The 16,781-nt window shown below is 40.7% G+C and overlaps 1 protein-coding gene across 1 annotated transcript in view; it reads right to left on the bottom strand.

Moving 5' to 3' along the window:
• Positions 1–16,781, bottom strand: part of RALBP1 (ralA binding protein 1) — a 65,884-nt gene that overhangs the window by 20,421 nt on the left and 28,682 nt on the right. The window contains exons 2-3 of the mRNA XM_026456024.2: positions 3,761–4,059; positions 4–47 (exon numbers count right to left, since the gene is read on the bottom strand). Coding sequence (XP_026311809.1) covers positions 4–47; positions 3,761–4,004 — 288 coding nt within the window. The 5' untranslated portion in view covers positions 4,005–4,059. The remainder of the gene's footprint in view (positions 1–3; positions 48–3,760; positions 4,060–16,781) is intronic.

The following is a 16,781-nucleotide window of genomic DNA, read 5'->3' as shown; positions in this document are numbered from 1 at the left end:
TGCCTCATCTCCAGAGCTATCTTCCTGAAAGGCTGCATAGCCTTCAGCTGCCAAAGACACGGAGACAGTGTAAGTTATATGTTTGTTTAATGTCAAACTGTCCATATACTTTCTAAAAACAGAACCAAAAAACGGTGCCGCCTGGCACCAGCTATCTAGCTTTCCACTTCTTGGCCAATTCCTCCTGGGCACTTCCCAGCAAACAAATGGGTTTCTTCTTAGTGAGAAAGATGTTGCAGTGACATCTCTTGACCACAAGAGGGGGACAAATAGATAGCAGTTATCATCCTTACAGTATTAGGAGGGGGAACAGGTTTTATATATGTGTGTAAGTAGAATTCTGGCAAACCAAACATTAGAGATACACCTGAAAGGCTCTACACAGAGGGCTAATGGAATGAATCCTTTTCTAAAACAGAGCGAGAATGCTTTCGTCATGTGAGTCATGTCCTCTAACATCCTACAGGTTGAGTATTCCTTATCTGAAATACTTGAGACCAGAAGTGTTTCCAATTTCAGATTTTTCTGGATATTTGCATTATACCAGTTCAGCATCTCTAACCCAAAAATCTGAAATCCAAAATGCTCCAATGAGCATTTCCTCTGAGTGTCGTGCCAGTGCTCAAAAAAATTCAGATTTTGCAGCATTTTGGATTTTCGGAATAGGGATACTCGACCTGTGTTCACTCTACCTACTCTAGCTTTTCCAACTAAGTGGTGCCTGTCACTTTAGGCAATCTCAAAGCATGACGAACTTTACTCCTGCTGATGTGCTTCAGTTATTCCTCTGTCACACTTCACTCTCCTGTCACCAGCTGCTAAGTTCTTTATGGAGACTGCAGCAGGAACTGCAGACTCATTTAAGTAGAGGACTGAACTGGGAAATTCCCTCGTCTTTAGATGGTGGCCAACTCCCTGCTTCAGAAAGCTCTGATTTTCACACACTGACAAATGTGCCCAACTGCTTTACCAACCATGTCACAGTTGTCATAGTTTGGTTTTGTTGTTTTTTTAGTATCTGTAACTCTCCTAATTCTTTTCCTTAGCTAGCTACGTTGCAAGCTATTATATAACAGATAACAGCTATTTCCTAAGTTACCCTCTAACTAAAATACTACGTACCCCACACCAACCAGAATGGCAAGAATCTTAAGGACAAAATACAAAGATGCTTTTGCAAGTGGAATGTTCATACATTGCTGTTGAGAAGGTAAACTGGTACAAGCATTCTGGAAGATTGTTTTGCAGGGATCTACTGAAGCTGAAATACACATGGCCTACAAATGAGCAATTCCACTCCCAGGCACACACATAACAGAAATACAAAAACATGTACACCACAGAAGCACTATTCATAACAGTCAAAAACTGAAAACCACCCAAACAAGCAACAGTAGAACAGATTAATAACTCTAACACATAATGCAATGAAACAGTATCTAGTGCAAAGATGAACAAATGACTGACACATGGAATAACATGAATTAATCTAACAAACATGTTAAGTTAAAGCTGCCTCCTCACGTATTTTAAGTTTGGCCTAAAAGTTTCTCTGTACATAGTGAACTATAAGTTAACTGTGGAATCCTTCAAAAACAAATCAACTTAAAATATCATGAAGTCCAAAATAAGGAATACTTAAAATAACTCACTTTATTTGCTTTTAACAAACTAAAAAGCTATGCTCAAATGACTCATCCTCCCTACTGAATAGGCCCTCAAATGTAATGTATCATGGTATTGACTTAAGATAAATAACTACTTTATTGAAGGTTCCAATAAAGTGTACCCCAGACTGTAATCTACTCTTGTACCAATTACAGAGTTTTGGCCAATCACGGAGGGCAACTGTTCAAACTGCTCAAATAAGGCGAATGCCATGCTATAACCAATCCAGCTGTTTATGAACCTCACTTCCGTTTCCTGTGTGTCACTACATTTTCTGTCCATAAATATTATGTGACCATGTGGCAGCACCAGAGTCACTCTAAACCTATTCTGGTTTAGGGGCTACTGGATTCCCTAATCATTCTTTGCTCAATTAAACTCTGTTAAACTGGCCAGGCAGGGTGGCTCATGCCTGTAATCCCAGCTCTTTGGGAGGCTAAGGTGGGCGGATCACTTGAGGTCAAGAGTTTGAGACCAGCCCCGCCAACATGGTGAAACTCCGTCTCTACTAAAAATACAAAAATTAGCCAGGCATGGTGGCGCATGCCTGTAATCCCAGCTACTTGGGAGGCTGAGGCAGAAGCATCACCTGAACCTGGGAGGCAGAGGTTGCAGTGACCCGTGATCGCACCACTGCACACTACAGCCTGAGCAACAGAGCAAGACTGTCTCAAAAAAAAAAAAAAAAAAAAATCCATTAAATTTAGTTTGTCTAAAGTTTTACTTTTAACATATAATATTGGGCAAAAGAAACTAGATACAAATAGAAGTATACATAAGTTTAAAATCAGGCAGCACCAATCAACAATAAAAGAAGTTTACTTGATTCCCTTTAAAGAGGCAGCAAAAAAAAATTGATAATGCTCTATTTCCGGATCCTTGCAGTGCTTACACAAGCATATCCACTCATCAAGTTCTATATAATTTGTGTGCTCTGTGTAATCCTTCAAAAACAAATCAATTTAAAATATCATGAAGTCCAAAATAAGGAATACTTAAAATAACTCACTTTAGTTGCTTTTAACATACTAAAAAGTTACACTCAAATGACTCATCCTCCCTACTGAATAGGCCCTCAAATGGAATGTATCATGGTATTTGCTTAATATAAATAACTACTTTAATGAAGGTTCCAATAAAGTATACCCCAAATAGCAGACATGACCTACCCAAGAAAAGTAAGATTCTTTAAGGGCAAAATTCCAGTATCTATCTGTTTTGGGGGGGCCTTCGGCGGGGGAGAGGACAGACTCTCACTCTGTCACTCAGGCTGGACTACAGTGGTGCAAGCATAGCTCACTGCAGCCTTGATCTCCCAGCCTCCTAAGTAGCTGTGACTACAGGCACACACCACCATGCTCAGCTAATTGTTTAAATTTTTGGTAGAGAGGGGTGTGGCTTTGTTTCTCAGGCTCTTGAACTTCTGACTTCAAGCAATCCTCCCATCTCAGCCTCCCAAAGTGCTGGGATTATAGGCGTAAGCCACTGTGCCCAGCTCAATATCTACTTTCTAGACATTATTTTGAATTATTACTTCAGGAAATATCCAGTAGAAAACTTTGCCATTTCTGGAAACTCAGTATTTTTATTTGTGAGATTAAGTCCCCAAAATACAACTCTTAATATACAAAAACTGAGACCCTGAAAAATAAAGAACAGAAAAATCAAACAAGAGTCTCTGCCTTGACATGTTTCCAGAAGACAGCTGGTACATGTAATTAGAGTGGAAGTTTATTTAAAATATATCTAAGCCAGGCATGGTGGCTCACGCCTGTAATCCCAGCACTTTGGGAGGCCAAGGTGGGTGGATCACTTAAGGTCAGGAGTTCAAGACCAGCCTGGCCAACATGGCAAAACTGTCTCTACTAAAAACACAAAACTTAGCTGGGCACGGTGGCGCACGCTTGTAGTCCCAGCTACTCCGGAGACTAATACATAAGAATTGCTTGAACCGGGAGGCGGAGGTTGCAGTGAGCTGAAATTGTGCTGCTGCACTCCAACCTGGGGAACAGAGCAAGACTCTGTCTCAAAAAATAATAGTAAAATAAAATAAAATAAAAATATCTAAAGCATAGGAAAACATGGCACTTACTCCTCTTTTCCTTTTTCTTAAATTTCCCTTTTTTCTTCCCATGATCTTTCTCATCATCAGACACTATATCAGGAGGCTCATGGAGGATGTCATGGGGAGGTGAAGGCTCGCCAGTGCGGTACAATCCAGGAAACTTAGTAGGGCTGATCTCTTCAGAGCTGGGGGTCCGGGTAAGCCCGCTGCCATGCTCCACCCTGCGGTGTTCACTGGGGCTGCTTGTGGGGGGCAGGAAGCACTCAGTCATGCTGCTGCCCTGACTAGGAAGGGACGAGGTCTTCTCTGTTACCTATCCATTACACCTGCACCAAGAGAAAAAACATGAGCAGAGTCACTTAACACCAAGGAACAAAAACACCACAAACACACAGCACAGCATGTACAAATCAAAAATATTTTCTTCACAACCCCCTTGTAAAATACTCTTTCATTTTATTATCTCGAGATACATTTCATACATCACACATTTCAGTTCTCAGGGTTGAAAGCACTGGAATCTTCAAGTATTCAAAAAATAAATCAAATGAAAATCAGAGGTAGAGTTCCCAAAGTCCTTTAAAGGAATACGGAATTCCTTAAAAAAAAAAAAAAAAAAAAAAGAAAGAAAAGGAAAGAAAAAAAAAAACCTCATCATTCTAAAGTACTTCATTGTGACTGCTACCCAACATAAAATCTTACTATTCTACTTTAGGACTAAACAACTATAAATAAGGTACAAAGACACCTTTATAACTACACGTGAACAGTTCAGATCGCAATTAAATTTTATAATTAACATGATATATTTAATGATTCACATAATTACAGACCACTATGATTCTATGATGCATGCAATTATATATATAGCTCATGTATCAATAATAACTACATTTTTGTACTGCGGTTATGCTAAAAGAAATGAAGGAACCCTCATTTAGTCAATCCTAAAATACATGCAAAATAGTTTTACTACAACAGATGCTACAAAGGGCAAATGTAAGAGGAGTTCAAAATCTGTTTGCACTGTTTCCCTTCTTTAGATGGTAGGTACATAGTCAAAGCACTGTGTTTAAAAGTCACTTGGATTAATTCTTATTCCTCTTTAATGTCATTATGACATTCATTTGAAATACTATCAGAATCACTTTTTCTCTTTGCACTCACTTTATTTATTTATTTATTTTTTGAGATGGAGTTTCGCTCTTATTGCCCAGGCTGGAATGCAATGGCGTGATCTCGGCTTACTGCAACCTCCACCTTCCAGGTTCAAGTGATTCTCCTGCCTCAGCCTCCTGAGTAGCTGGGATTATAGGCGCCTGCCACCACACCTGGCTAATTTTTTGTATTTTCAGTAGAGACAGAGTTTCACCATATTGGTTAGGCTGGTCTCGAACTCCTGGCCTCGGGTGAGTCACCTGCCTTGGCCTCCCAACGTGCTGGGATTACAGGTGTGAGCCACTGTGCCCGGCCTCTCTTTGCACTCACTTTAAAGGTTAACTTTACAATTAAAAAAATCCGTAAGCCATAAGTGACAATTCTGACTATAAACAAAGTCAAAAGCAAGCAAATGTAGAAAAAAAAAAAAAAAGAAAGTTGCAAATTGGGAGAGCTAATTTCTAAAAAGCAAAGAATTCTTAAATTAATGAAAACAGCAACAAATTAAGAGAACCAGACAAAGGATGTGAACAGGCAGTTCACAGAAAAGTGGCTAAAAAATGAGTGGAAACAATGTTCAACTTCAATTATAATTTTTTAAACAATGAACTATCACTTTTCTAATATGAGAATGGCAAAGAACAAAATGGCACATGTAAGATCCATTATGATGGTAAGGATAGAGGAAACAAGACTCACGAGAACACCTACTAACGGTAGGTGTGACACGATCCTTTTTGAAAAGCAATCTTATCGTAGCTATTACAATTTTAAATCTATTCTTTTGATCCAGGAATTCCGCTTTTAGGAAATTATCCTTCAGATACACTTTCACAAAAATGCAAAGATACATGCAAGAAAATATTCACTGCAGTACTGTAAAAAAAAACAAAATAATCTAAAATGCTATCAATAGAATATACTGATTACGGTTTATCCGAATAATAGGCTATAAAGTCACACACACACACACACACACAGTTTCTGAAAACATATCAGAAACGGTTAATTACTATTAACTCTTGGAAGCGTCATAAGGGTAGACTTTATTCTTTCCATTGTATCCTTTCTATATAATTTGAACCCCATGTTGTCTATATATTACTTCTATCACTTAAAAAAATGAAAAGGGGCCTGGCATGGTAGCTCATGCCTATAATACCAGCACTCGGCCGGGCGCGGTGGCTCAAGCCTGTAATCCCAGCACTTTGGGAGGCCGAGACGGGCGGATCACGAGGTCAGGAGATCGAGACCATCCTGGCTAACACGGTGAAACCCCGTCTCTACTAAAAAATACAACAACTAGCTGGGCGAGGTGGCAGGCGCCTGTAGTCCCAGCTACTCGGGAGGCTGAGGCAGGAGAATGGCGTAAACCCGGGGGGCAGAGCTTGCAGTGAGCTGAGATCCGGCCACAGCACCCCAGCCTGGGCGACAGAGCGAGACTCCGTCTCAAAAAAAAAAAAAAAAAAAATACCAGCACTCTGGGCTGCCAAGGTGGGTGGGCCACTCAAGCCTAGGAATCTGAGACTAGCCTGAGCAACACGATGAAACTTTGTCTCTAAAGAAACAATACAAAAAATTAGCTGGGTGTGGTGATATATGCCTATAGTCCTAGCCACCTGGGAGGCTGAGGTGGGAGGATCAGTTGAGTTCAGGAGATGAAGGTTACAGTGAGCTGAGATTGCACCACTGCACTCCAGCCTGGGTCGCAGAGTGAGACCCTGTCTCAAAATAAAAAAAAAAAAAAAGAACAAGCTATTTTTTGATCCTGTAAAAATTATGCAGCATTAAAAATCATGCTTTTGGCAATATTTAATGATGTGAGGAAAAAGCAATTTTATTTACGGCATATCAATTTAAATATGTAAATATATGCATAAAGTAACAGGATATTAATAATAATTATCTCTGAATTGTAAGATTATGAGTGATCTAAACTTTCTTTTTGTCTTTCTGCATTTTACAAATTTTCTACCCAATATGCACTATTGCTTGTATAATCAGAAAAAAAACATTAAAAACAAAAAAACATTTTCATTGAAGGATCAGTAAACATCAGTATAATTCTGTTATCTTAATGGGCCCTGACATTTGGCTATCTGTTTTTGATTTTTGTTTTTGTTTTTTTGAGATGGAGTCTCATTCTTTTTGCCCAGGTGGGAGTGCAGTGGCGCACTCTTGAGTCACTAAACCTGTCTCCTGGGTTCATGTGATTCTCCTGCCTCAGCCTCCCAAGTAACTGGGATTACATGTGTGCACCACCACACCTGGCTAATTTTTGGATTTTTAGTACAGACGGTGTTTCACCATGTTGGCCAGGCTGGTCTCGAACTCCTGACCTCAGGTGATCCACCAGCCTTGGCCTCCCAAAGTGCTGGGCTTACAGGTGTGAGCCACCGTGCCTGGCCTTGGCTATCGTTGTTTTTTGTTTGTTTGTTTCAGAACGCACTCTGTCGCCCAGGCTGGAGTACAATGGCGGGATCTCGGCTCACTGCAAGCTCCGCCTCCTGGGTTCTCGACATTCTCCTGCCCCAGCCTCCTGAGTAGCTGGGACTATAGATGCCTGCCACCATGCCAGGCTAATTTTTTTTTGTATTTTTAGGAGAGACAGGATTTCACCGTGTTAACCAGGATGGTCTCGATCTCCTGACCTTGTGATCCGCCCACCTTGGCCTCCCAAAGTACTGGGATTACAGGCGTGAGCCACCATGCCCGGCCTTGACTATAGTTTTTTAAAGTGCATTCTCTTTTGCCATTAATTGAAGTTTTGACAATCTAAGAGTTGAGAGTTTAAAAAGACCTAGAGTTCAACAAGGTAACAGTAACTATACATTAGAGATGAGGAAACTGAGCTCAAGTCCATGGAAGCTAAAACACAACTTGTGGGGCAGGAGCACAGCTTTACACTCCAGAAAAAAAAAAAAAAAAATTGCTCATAGATCTATCACCCACACGGATACCATGTTGTTGTATACTTCTCTGTCTTTGCTCATTCTCTCCCAGGAATCCAGCCTTCCTCTCAGTATTTTTGTGTGGCAAATTCATACTCATCCTTTAACACTAGGCCTGCAATTGAGCACGATTTTGTAGATGATGGAAACATCCTAAATTTGGATTATGGTGATGGTTGTAGAAACCCATAAACTGGCTAAAAATCATTAAATTATACACTTCGAGTGGGTGGATCTTACATGAGTTCTACCTCAATAAAGCTGTTTAAAAAAATCAAGCACCAGCAACACTTCTCCAAGAATCCTCCCTGGTGACCCACCCCATCCAGTATAAGCCACGAATATTCCTTTTCTGTGCCTGAGAACATCCTGAACATACCTCTTCACAGCGCTTACCACACTGTATTTCAATTACATATGCATGTGTTCACCTCGCTAACGGTGAGCTCCAACATTTCACATTACCTATGGCACACACTAAGTAGTCAAGTGTTTATTTAATAAACTAATTGGTATCTTTTCTGTTCTCAACATATTTATTGTTGATGAAACAAATATTAGAAGAAATGAATCTTGCCCTGAGCCTTAAGTTCTCATTCAGGAAATAAAGAAAGGGAATCGACATTTTATTTGAGTTCCTGTGCCTTCTGGAAGTTTCATATGCAGTAATTAAGCTAACCCTGTAAGAAAAGCAGTATTTTTCCATGTTTACAAACAGAGAAAGTAAGGCTCAGAGAGCTTAAATAACTTACCCTATATCACACAGCAAGTAAGAAATAAAACTGGGATCTGTTTGACTCAAAACACTTTTTTTTTTCACTGAACCACCCTTCATATATACACACAAAAAAGGGAATAAATACATTTATGCCAGGAGGAACAGTGTGGTGAAAGACACACAGGAACATTTGGGACTTATGAGAATGGGAGAGGACCAGCCTGGCCCAGGCAGGTCTTGCTAAGAAGCAATGGAAAAGACATTAAAAGATATGGAGGGCTCAGGCAACTGAATGACATGCTGAGGAGTTCAGACCTGGTGTGGGAGTCATTACCAATTCCAAAGCCAGAAAGTGACACAACTGGGGCTAAGAGAGGAGTAAGGGCAGGAATACCAGCAGCAAAATGCCAGACGGCTTTCGATCATTCACTCCTACAACATTTGTTAAGTTATACCTATGTTTCCACGTTCTCCTGGTACACAATTATTTTCGTTTCCATACTAGACTGATAAAGACAAGAAGACAGTTTTGTTCATAAAGTATTTAATAGATTATCTCCCAAAAGCTACTCTAAAGAAATATTTATTGACTTGTGCTACAGACTGAATGTGTCCCCTCAAAATTCATATACTGAAACTTAATCCCCATGGTGATGGTATTAGGAGGGAGGGCCTTTGGGAGGTGACTAGGTTGTGAGGTGGAGTCCTCATTAATGGGATTAGCTTCCTCTTGTGAAGACACTCTCTCCTCCTCTTATGACGTCACCACCTCCATCCACCACGCGAAGACACAGCAAGAAGGCCCCATCTATGAACCAGAAAGCGGGCCCTCAGCAGACACCAAATCTGTCAGCATCTTGATCTTGGACATTCCAGCCTGCAACTAAAAGCAATAAATTTCTGTTGTTCATAAGCTACCCACTTTATGGTATTTTGTTACAGAAGTCCAAACAGACTAAGACAACTTGATTCATCTACAGTTGAAGATAAGTGGAGCCACTAAAGGCAGACATGAAGGAGTGAGCGTCTGAGTGCAGGATGGTTTAGTAAGAAAGGAAGAACAACGTGTTTGCAATAGGACATATTGTTTGACCACTGGGGAGCTACAGCAAGCCGCAACTTCACTGAAGGAAAGGGCAGAAGAGTGAGGCTTCAAATGGTCCATAATAAAATTTAAGTACAAATATTCAAAGGTAAGAAAATAAACAACAAAAATCAGCAATTCTTATTTCTGAGGCAAGAGGATACCTGGTGTAAAGTATTAAAAATGTGAATAAAGATTAGTTATCCCTATTCTTCCTGGGAAGTACAACTAAAATTCCCAGATCAGATTAAAAAGAAGAAGAAAGAAGAAAGAAAAGAAGAAGAAAGAAAAAGAAAGAAGAAGAAGGAAGAAGAAAGAAGAAGGAAAAGAAGGAGGAGGAGGAGAAAGAAGAAGAAAGAAGGAGGAAGAAGAAGAGGAAGAGGAAGAGGAAGAGGAAGAAGAAGAGGAAGAAGAAGAAGAAAGAAGGAAGAAGGAAGAAGGAAGAAGGAAGAAGAAGAAGAAAGAAGGAAGAAGGAAGAAGGAAGAAGAAGAAGAAAGAAGAAGAAGACTCTGAAAGGCAGACAGAAGGAGGCAGACCGGTTCAGCACCTCAGGACAGGAGGAACATGGTGGTGGGTTCCCAGAGTTTTCTTCTATCTCACGCCACAGACTTGGAATGACAGAAGCTGGGAAATCCAGAAATGCCAACAGGCACAGACAAAAACAAGAAGAAAAACAGCTACAGTATTCAGGACAGTAAGGTGTTGCAGTAAGAACAGACAACAGATCAGAGGAACAAACTGAAATTCCAAAAAGATATGCACATGTGTATAGTGAATTGATTTTCAACAAAGGTTGCAGAGGAATTCAATGAGGGGACGATCTTTTTCAACAAATAGTGCTGGATAAGCATATGGGAAAAAATGAAGCTCAAGTCTCTATGTCATATCATGTGCACAATATAATTCATGATAAATTACAGACCTAAAACTTAATGGCTAAAAACTATACAACTTCTAAAAACATATTTTTGAGGGCTTTGAGAGGGTAAAAACTTCCCAGACACTACCAGAAAGCACTAACTATAAAATAAAAAACTGACAAATTGGACTTCTGCTCCTCAAAAGACACTATTAAGAAAAGAAACAGGCCAACCACAGTGGCTAGTGCCTGTAATCCCAGCAATCTGGGAGGCCAAGGCAAGAGGATCACGTGAGCCCAGGAGGTAAGCTGCAGCGAGCCATGACCACAGTGCACTTCAGCCTGGGTGACAGCGAGAGGCCTTGTTTCGTAGGGAAAGAGAAAGAAAAAAAGATAAAATGAACAGTCAAGCCAAAGACTTGAAGACTACATTTGTGTGTGTGTGTGTGTGTGTGTGTGTGTGACAAAGGATTTTACTTAGAATAATAAAAAGATTAAAAACCCATAACAAAAATGGGCAGAGTTGAAAAAACAGTTTACAGAGGAAAATACAATATGAAAATTGATCATATGAATGGGGTCACTTGTCATACCCAAATAAAACTGAGTCAAGAAGCCAAGAGGAAAAAGCACTCTGGGCACACACCATTGCTCCAAGAATGTAATTCTCTGCCAGCCTGGCTGCTGAAACTGCCTGCTGTAACCTGAAACCAGTTTTATCTAATCACTACCTAAGCAACCTGCTGCCACTCTAAGACTGGCTTTACCCACCGTCACTCACCACTCAGAGCCTGCCAGTCCCCCAGACCTTACTAGTGCTATGAACTTTCTCACAAAGCAATATAAAATATCTCTCTTTTTAAAAATAAAACCCCCAACCTTCTCTTTGTTCTTGGGACACAGCAAAGACCATCAGGTCTGTGTGAGTATGCCCTGAATTGCAATTCCTGCTTACCAAATAAAATGTTTTAAATGTAGAGATTTATCTCTATATTTTATTTCATTTCGACATACGGATGGTTAGTAAGCCCAAGAAAAAAATATCAAATAAATGCAAATTAAAATCAAAATGAACCATCAACAGACATCATCTAGAATGGATAAAATTTAAAAACAACAACAATCCCTAACACTGGTAAGGATATGGGGCACCCAGAAGTCTCACACGTTGAGACTTGGAAAACTGGCAGTATCTTTACTTAAGCATATCCTTCTATACGACCTAGCAATTCCACTTATTACCCAAGAGAAATGAAAACAAATATTGACCAAAAAAACCCTGCTTATCATCAGAGTAACTTGATTTGTAACAGCTAAAAACTAGAAACACCCACATTGCCAACAAACAGAAGACTGGATTCATATAAGGGAATACTATTCAGCATTTTTAGTAAGAAACAAATAATCCATATATACAACAAAACAGATAATTTCATAAAACTGCACAAGAACACAATAGAATACATAATGTATGACTGTATTTATAGTAAGTTCTAGAACAGGTAGTCACCTAGGTGTCCAATGTTATGAGGGTGGGGAGAAGAGGCAGGGGTTGAAGACGAAGTAGCAAGAGAGAACATTCTGTGTTGATGGCCATGTTCCTATCTACATTGTGACAGACGTGTGGGCTGTAAGTATGTATACATTTAAGACTTATCAAAGTGTACATTTCACTAAATATAAATTATATTTTTCTTTTGAGATGGAGTCTCAGTCTGTCACCCAGGCTGGAGTGCAGTGGCACGATCTTGGCTCCCTGCAACATCCACCTCCCGAGTTCACACGATTCTCCTGCCTCAGCCTCCTGAGTAGCTGGGATTACAGGCGCCCACCACCACATCTGGCTAATTTTTGTGTATTTTTAGTAGAGACAGGGTTTCACTATGTTGGCCAGACTGGTCTCGAACTTCTGACCTCATGATCCGCCTGCCTCGGCCTCCCAAAGTGCTGGGATTACAGGCGTGAGTCACCACACCTGACCTAAATTATATTTCAATAAAAACTCTGAGAAGGAAAACAAAGGGCCATGAATGTCTTATAGAGATGTGATCATGAGCCATTAAAAAATATGGACGTTGGCCAGACACAGTGGCTCACGCCTGTAATCCTAGTGCTTTGGAAAGCAAAGGCAGGTGGACTGCTTGAGGCCAAGAGTTCAAGACCAGCCTGGACAACATGGCAAAACCCCATCTCTACTAAACACACAAAAATTAGCCAGGCATGGTGGTGCATGCCTGTAACCCCAGCTACTTGGAAGGCTGAGGCACAAGAATCACTTGAACCCAGGAGGCGGAGGTTGCAGTGAGCCAAGATGGCACCACTGAACTCCAGCCTGGGTGACAGAGAGAGACCCTGTCTCAAAAAAAAACAAAAAACAAAAAGGACTTTCCTTTTCAAATATGGACCTGACCTCATGAAATTTCAGAGCACAGTGGATAAAAAGATACCAACTGTCCTGTGGGTGAGGGAGCTGGGGAAACAGCTTACATTCACACCCAATTATCACTATTTCCAATCATTTCAAAATGAAAGCATGTGGCTGGTTCCTGTGTAAAAGAACAGTATCTCTCTAGAGAGAACTGAAGATTAAAAAAAAATTACTTCTGCAATAGCAAAAAGTATTCAAAGTATAAAGCAAAAACCACATATCTAGAATTTTACTTTAGAACCAAAAACAATCGTACCTTTGAAAATGAGTAATATTTCAAGTAAGACGTACAGTTATGACAGTACTGAGATGAAACAAACAAAAAAGTTCACAAAACTAGACTCAAATTTAACTAAACAATAGTTTAAAAACATTCACGGCCGGGTGCGGTGGCTCAAGCCTGTAATCCCAGCACTTTGGGAGGCCGAGACGGGCGGATCACGAGGTCAGGAGATCGAGACCATCCTGGCTAACATGGTGAAACCCTGTCTCTACTAAAAATACAAAAACTAGCCGGGCGAGGTGGCGGGCGCCTGTAGTCCCAGCTACTCGGGAGGCTGAGGCAGGAGAATGGCGTAAACCCGGGAGGCGGAGCTTATAGTGAGCTGAGATCTGGCCACTGCACTCCAGCCTGGGCGACAGAGCGAGACTCCGTCTCAAAAAAACAAAAAAACAAAAAAAAACATTCACTTCTCAGGCTGGGCGCTGTGGCTCACACCTGTAATCCCAGCACTTTCGGAGGCCGAGGCAGGCAGGTCACGAGGTCAGGAGATCGAGACCATCCTGGCTAACACAGTGAAACCCTGTCTCTACTAAAAATACAAAACAAATTAGCTGGGTGTGGTGGCACATGCCTGTAGTCCCAGCTACTCGGGAGGCTGAGGCAGGAGAATGGCATGAACCTGGGAGGCGGAGCTTGCAGTGAGCCAAGATTGCGCCACTGCGCTCCACACTCCAGCCTGGGAAACAAAGCAAGACTCCGTCTCAAAAAAACAAACAAACAAACATTCACTTCTCTGAAGGACTAGGTTATACATTGTTCTTAAAGTAGTATTTTCTGCTCATATGCCAATATTAATCAGCACACACAGTAAGAATCAGTCATGCATGCAAGAGAACAAAGCAATATAAATAAAGATAAAGAAATTAAGAAAACTAATGTCTCCTGAAATTAGCTTTCAAGAATAAGTCTACTAGTTTATTAAACTTGGTACTATCTAAACATAAAAAGGCCTATTCCAGAAAAATAACTTGCTTAACTAGTTTACAAGTTAAACAGATTCAGTATTTTATAAACGTTCTTTATTAATAAGTATCAGGCTTAAGTTCACTAAAAGCAATCTTTCCTCACATTTATAGTTTTAAAAAATAATCTGTAAATTAAAATTATCTAATCTAGAATTAAGGGAATCCAAATATTGACTTATCAATACCTTATATACTTAACACTAACCAGTATTAACATATTATTTGGAAATGTTATATTTTGTAAGCATTGTTTGCAGACACAACACATTCTTGTTCTTCCCACAATAAGGAAATAAATTGTCCCAGAATTTAAAGACAAGAGTGTCCTTTGAGAGGACCACTGAGCACCCCTCATAATAAATGAAGAGAACTGTGACAATGCATCTCATGAAATTTCAGAGCACTGGGGATAAAAAGATGATACCAAAAAGTGTCCTGTGGGCGAGGGAGCCAGGGAAACAGCTTATATTCACAGGATCAGGACCAATTTGCCAACAGAAACACCGGAAGCTTAAGGACATTAAAGAAGTATCTTCAAACACTGAATGAAAATTAGTTCCAACAATCATTCAAGTGTATAGTTAAAATAAATATCAGGAGAACTCACCCCCAGTATTTTAAGGTAGGTTCTTTCTATTTTCCATAAGTGTTGGCCAGCTGAGAAATACAGAGAAAGAGTACAAAGAGAGGAATTTTACAGTTGGGCTGCTGGGGGTGACATCATATATCAATAGGACCGTGATGCCCACCTGAGCCTCAAAACCAGCAAGTTTTTATTAAGGATTTCAAAAGGGGAGGGGTGTACGAACAGAGAGTAGGTCACAAAGATCACACGCTTCAAAGGGCAAAAGGCAGAACAAAGATCACATGCTTCTGAGGAAACAAGACAAGGGCAAAATCAGAACTCCTGATAAGGGTCTGTGTTCAGCGGTGCACATATTGTCTTGACAAACATATTAACAGAAAATAGGGTTCAATAGCAGAGAACTGGTCTGACCAAAAATTTACCAGGATGGAGTTTCCCAATCCTAGTAAGCCTGAGGGTACAGCAGGAGACCAGGGCGTATCTCAGTCCTTATCTCAACCACATAGGACAGACATTCCCAGATCAGCCGTTTATAGACCTCCCCTCAGGAATGAATTCCTTTCCCAGAGTATTAATATCAATATTCCTTGCTAAGAAAAGAATTTAGCGATATCTTCCCAACTTGCACGTCCGTTTATAGGCTCTCTGCAAAAAGAAAAATATGGCTCTTTTTGCCTGACTTGCAGGTAGTCAGACCTTATGGTTGTCTTGCCTTGTTCCCTAAAAATCAGTTATTCTGTTCTTTTTCAAGGTGCACTGATTTCATATTGTTCAAACACACATGTTTTACAATCAATTTGTAGAGTTAACACGATTATCACAGTGGTCCTGAGGTGACGTACATCCTCAGCTTATGGAGACAACAGGATTAAGAGATTAAAGTAAGACAGGCATAAGAAATTATAAAAGTATTATTTGGGAACTGATAAATGGCCATGAAATCGTCACAATTTATGTTCCTCTACCGCGGCTCCAGTTGGTCCCTCTGTTCGGGGTCCCTGACTTCCCACAACAAATAATGCCATTTTCAGACCAACAGTCTCAAGAAATTTATTTTCCCAATAATTTACAATCTCAATAATATACTTTCTCAATAATTCCTACAAAAACAAGGCAGTAAATAAACAGTAGGAAGACTTGATTGAGATTCAACCCTAGAATGCAGCAAAGGGAAGTCCCCATAAAAGCAAATCTGTGATCAACTAATCCACAGTGAAGCACGAGGAAGAAGAGTTCCAAGGAATGATGGAAGTTAGATACATCTGACCACGTGGAAAACAAGAAGAAGACATGTTAAAGAGTCACTGGAGCTTTTGGGATAAATCTGTCATAAGAATAGGCTGGGATGGTGGCTCACACTGCTAATCCCAGCACTTCGGGAGGCCGAAGAGAGAGGACTGCTTGAGCCCAGGAGTCTGAGACCAGCCTGAGCAACGTAGCAAGACCCCTATCTCTACAAAATATTTAATTAGCTGGGCATGGTGGCACCTGCCTGTGGTCCCAGCAACTTGGGAGGCTGAGGTGGGAGGACTGCTTGAATCCAGGAGATCGAGGCTGTGGTGAGCCATGACCTCACCACTACGTTCCATCCTGGGCAACAGATCAAGACCCTATCTGAAAACAATCAAACAAAACAGTAAACAAAGCAAATCAAAATAAGAAACAACCATCAACTCTAAGAGAAAGAAAAGTTAGATGAGAAAAAGAATCTGGGCCGGGCGCGGTGGCTCAAGCCTGTAATCCCAGCACTTTGGGAGGCCGAGACGGGTGGATCACGAGGTCAGGAGATCGAGACCATCCTGGCTAACATGGTGAAACCCCGTCTCTACTAAAAATACAAAAAACTAGCCGGGTGAGGTGGCGGGCGCTTGCAGTCCCAGCTACTCGGGAGGCTGAGGCAGGAGAATGGTGTAAACCCAGGAGGCAGAGGTTGCAATGAGCTGAGATCCGGCCACTGCACTCCAGCCCGGGCGACAGAGCGAGACTCCGTCTCAAAAAAAAAAAAAAAAAAAAAA

The sequence above is a fragment of the Piliocolobus tephrosceles genome, chromosome 18 (assembly GCF_002776525.5).
Source record: "Piliocolobus tephrosceles isolate RC106 chromosome 18, ASM277652v3, whole genome shotgun sequence".
Taxonomy (NCBI): domain Eukaryota; kingdom Metazoa; phylum Chordata; class Mammalia; order Primates; family Cercopithecidae; genus Piliocolobus; species Piliocolobus tephrosceles.
The sequence above is the reverse complement of the archived record's forward strand: the minus strand, read 5'-3'. Positions and strand labels throughout refer to the sequence as shown.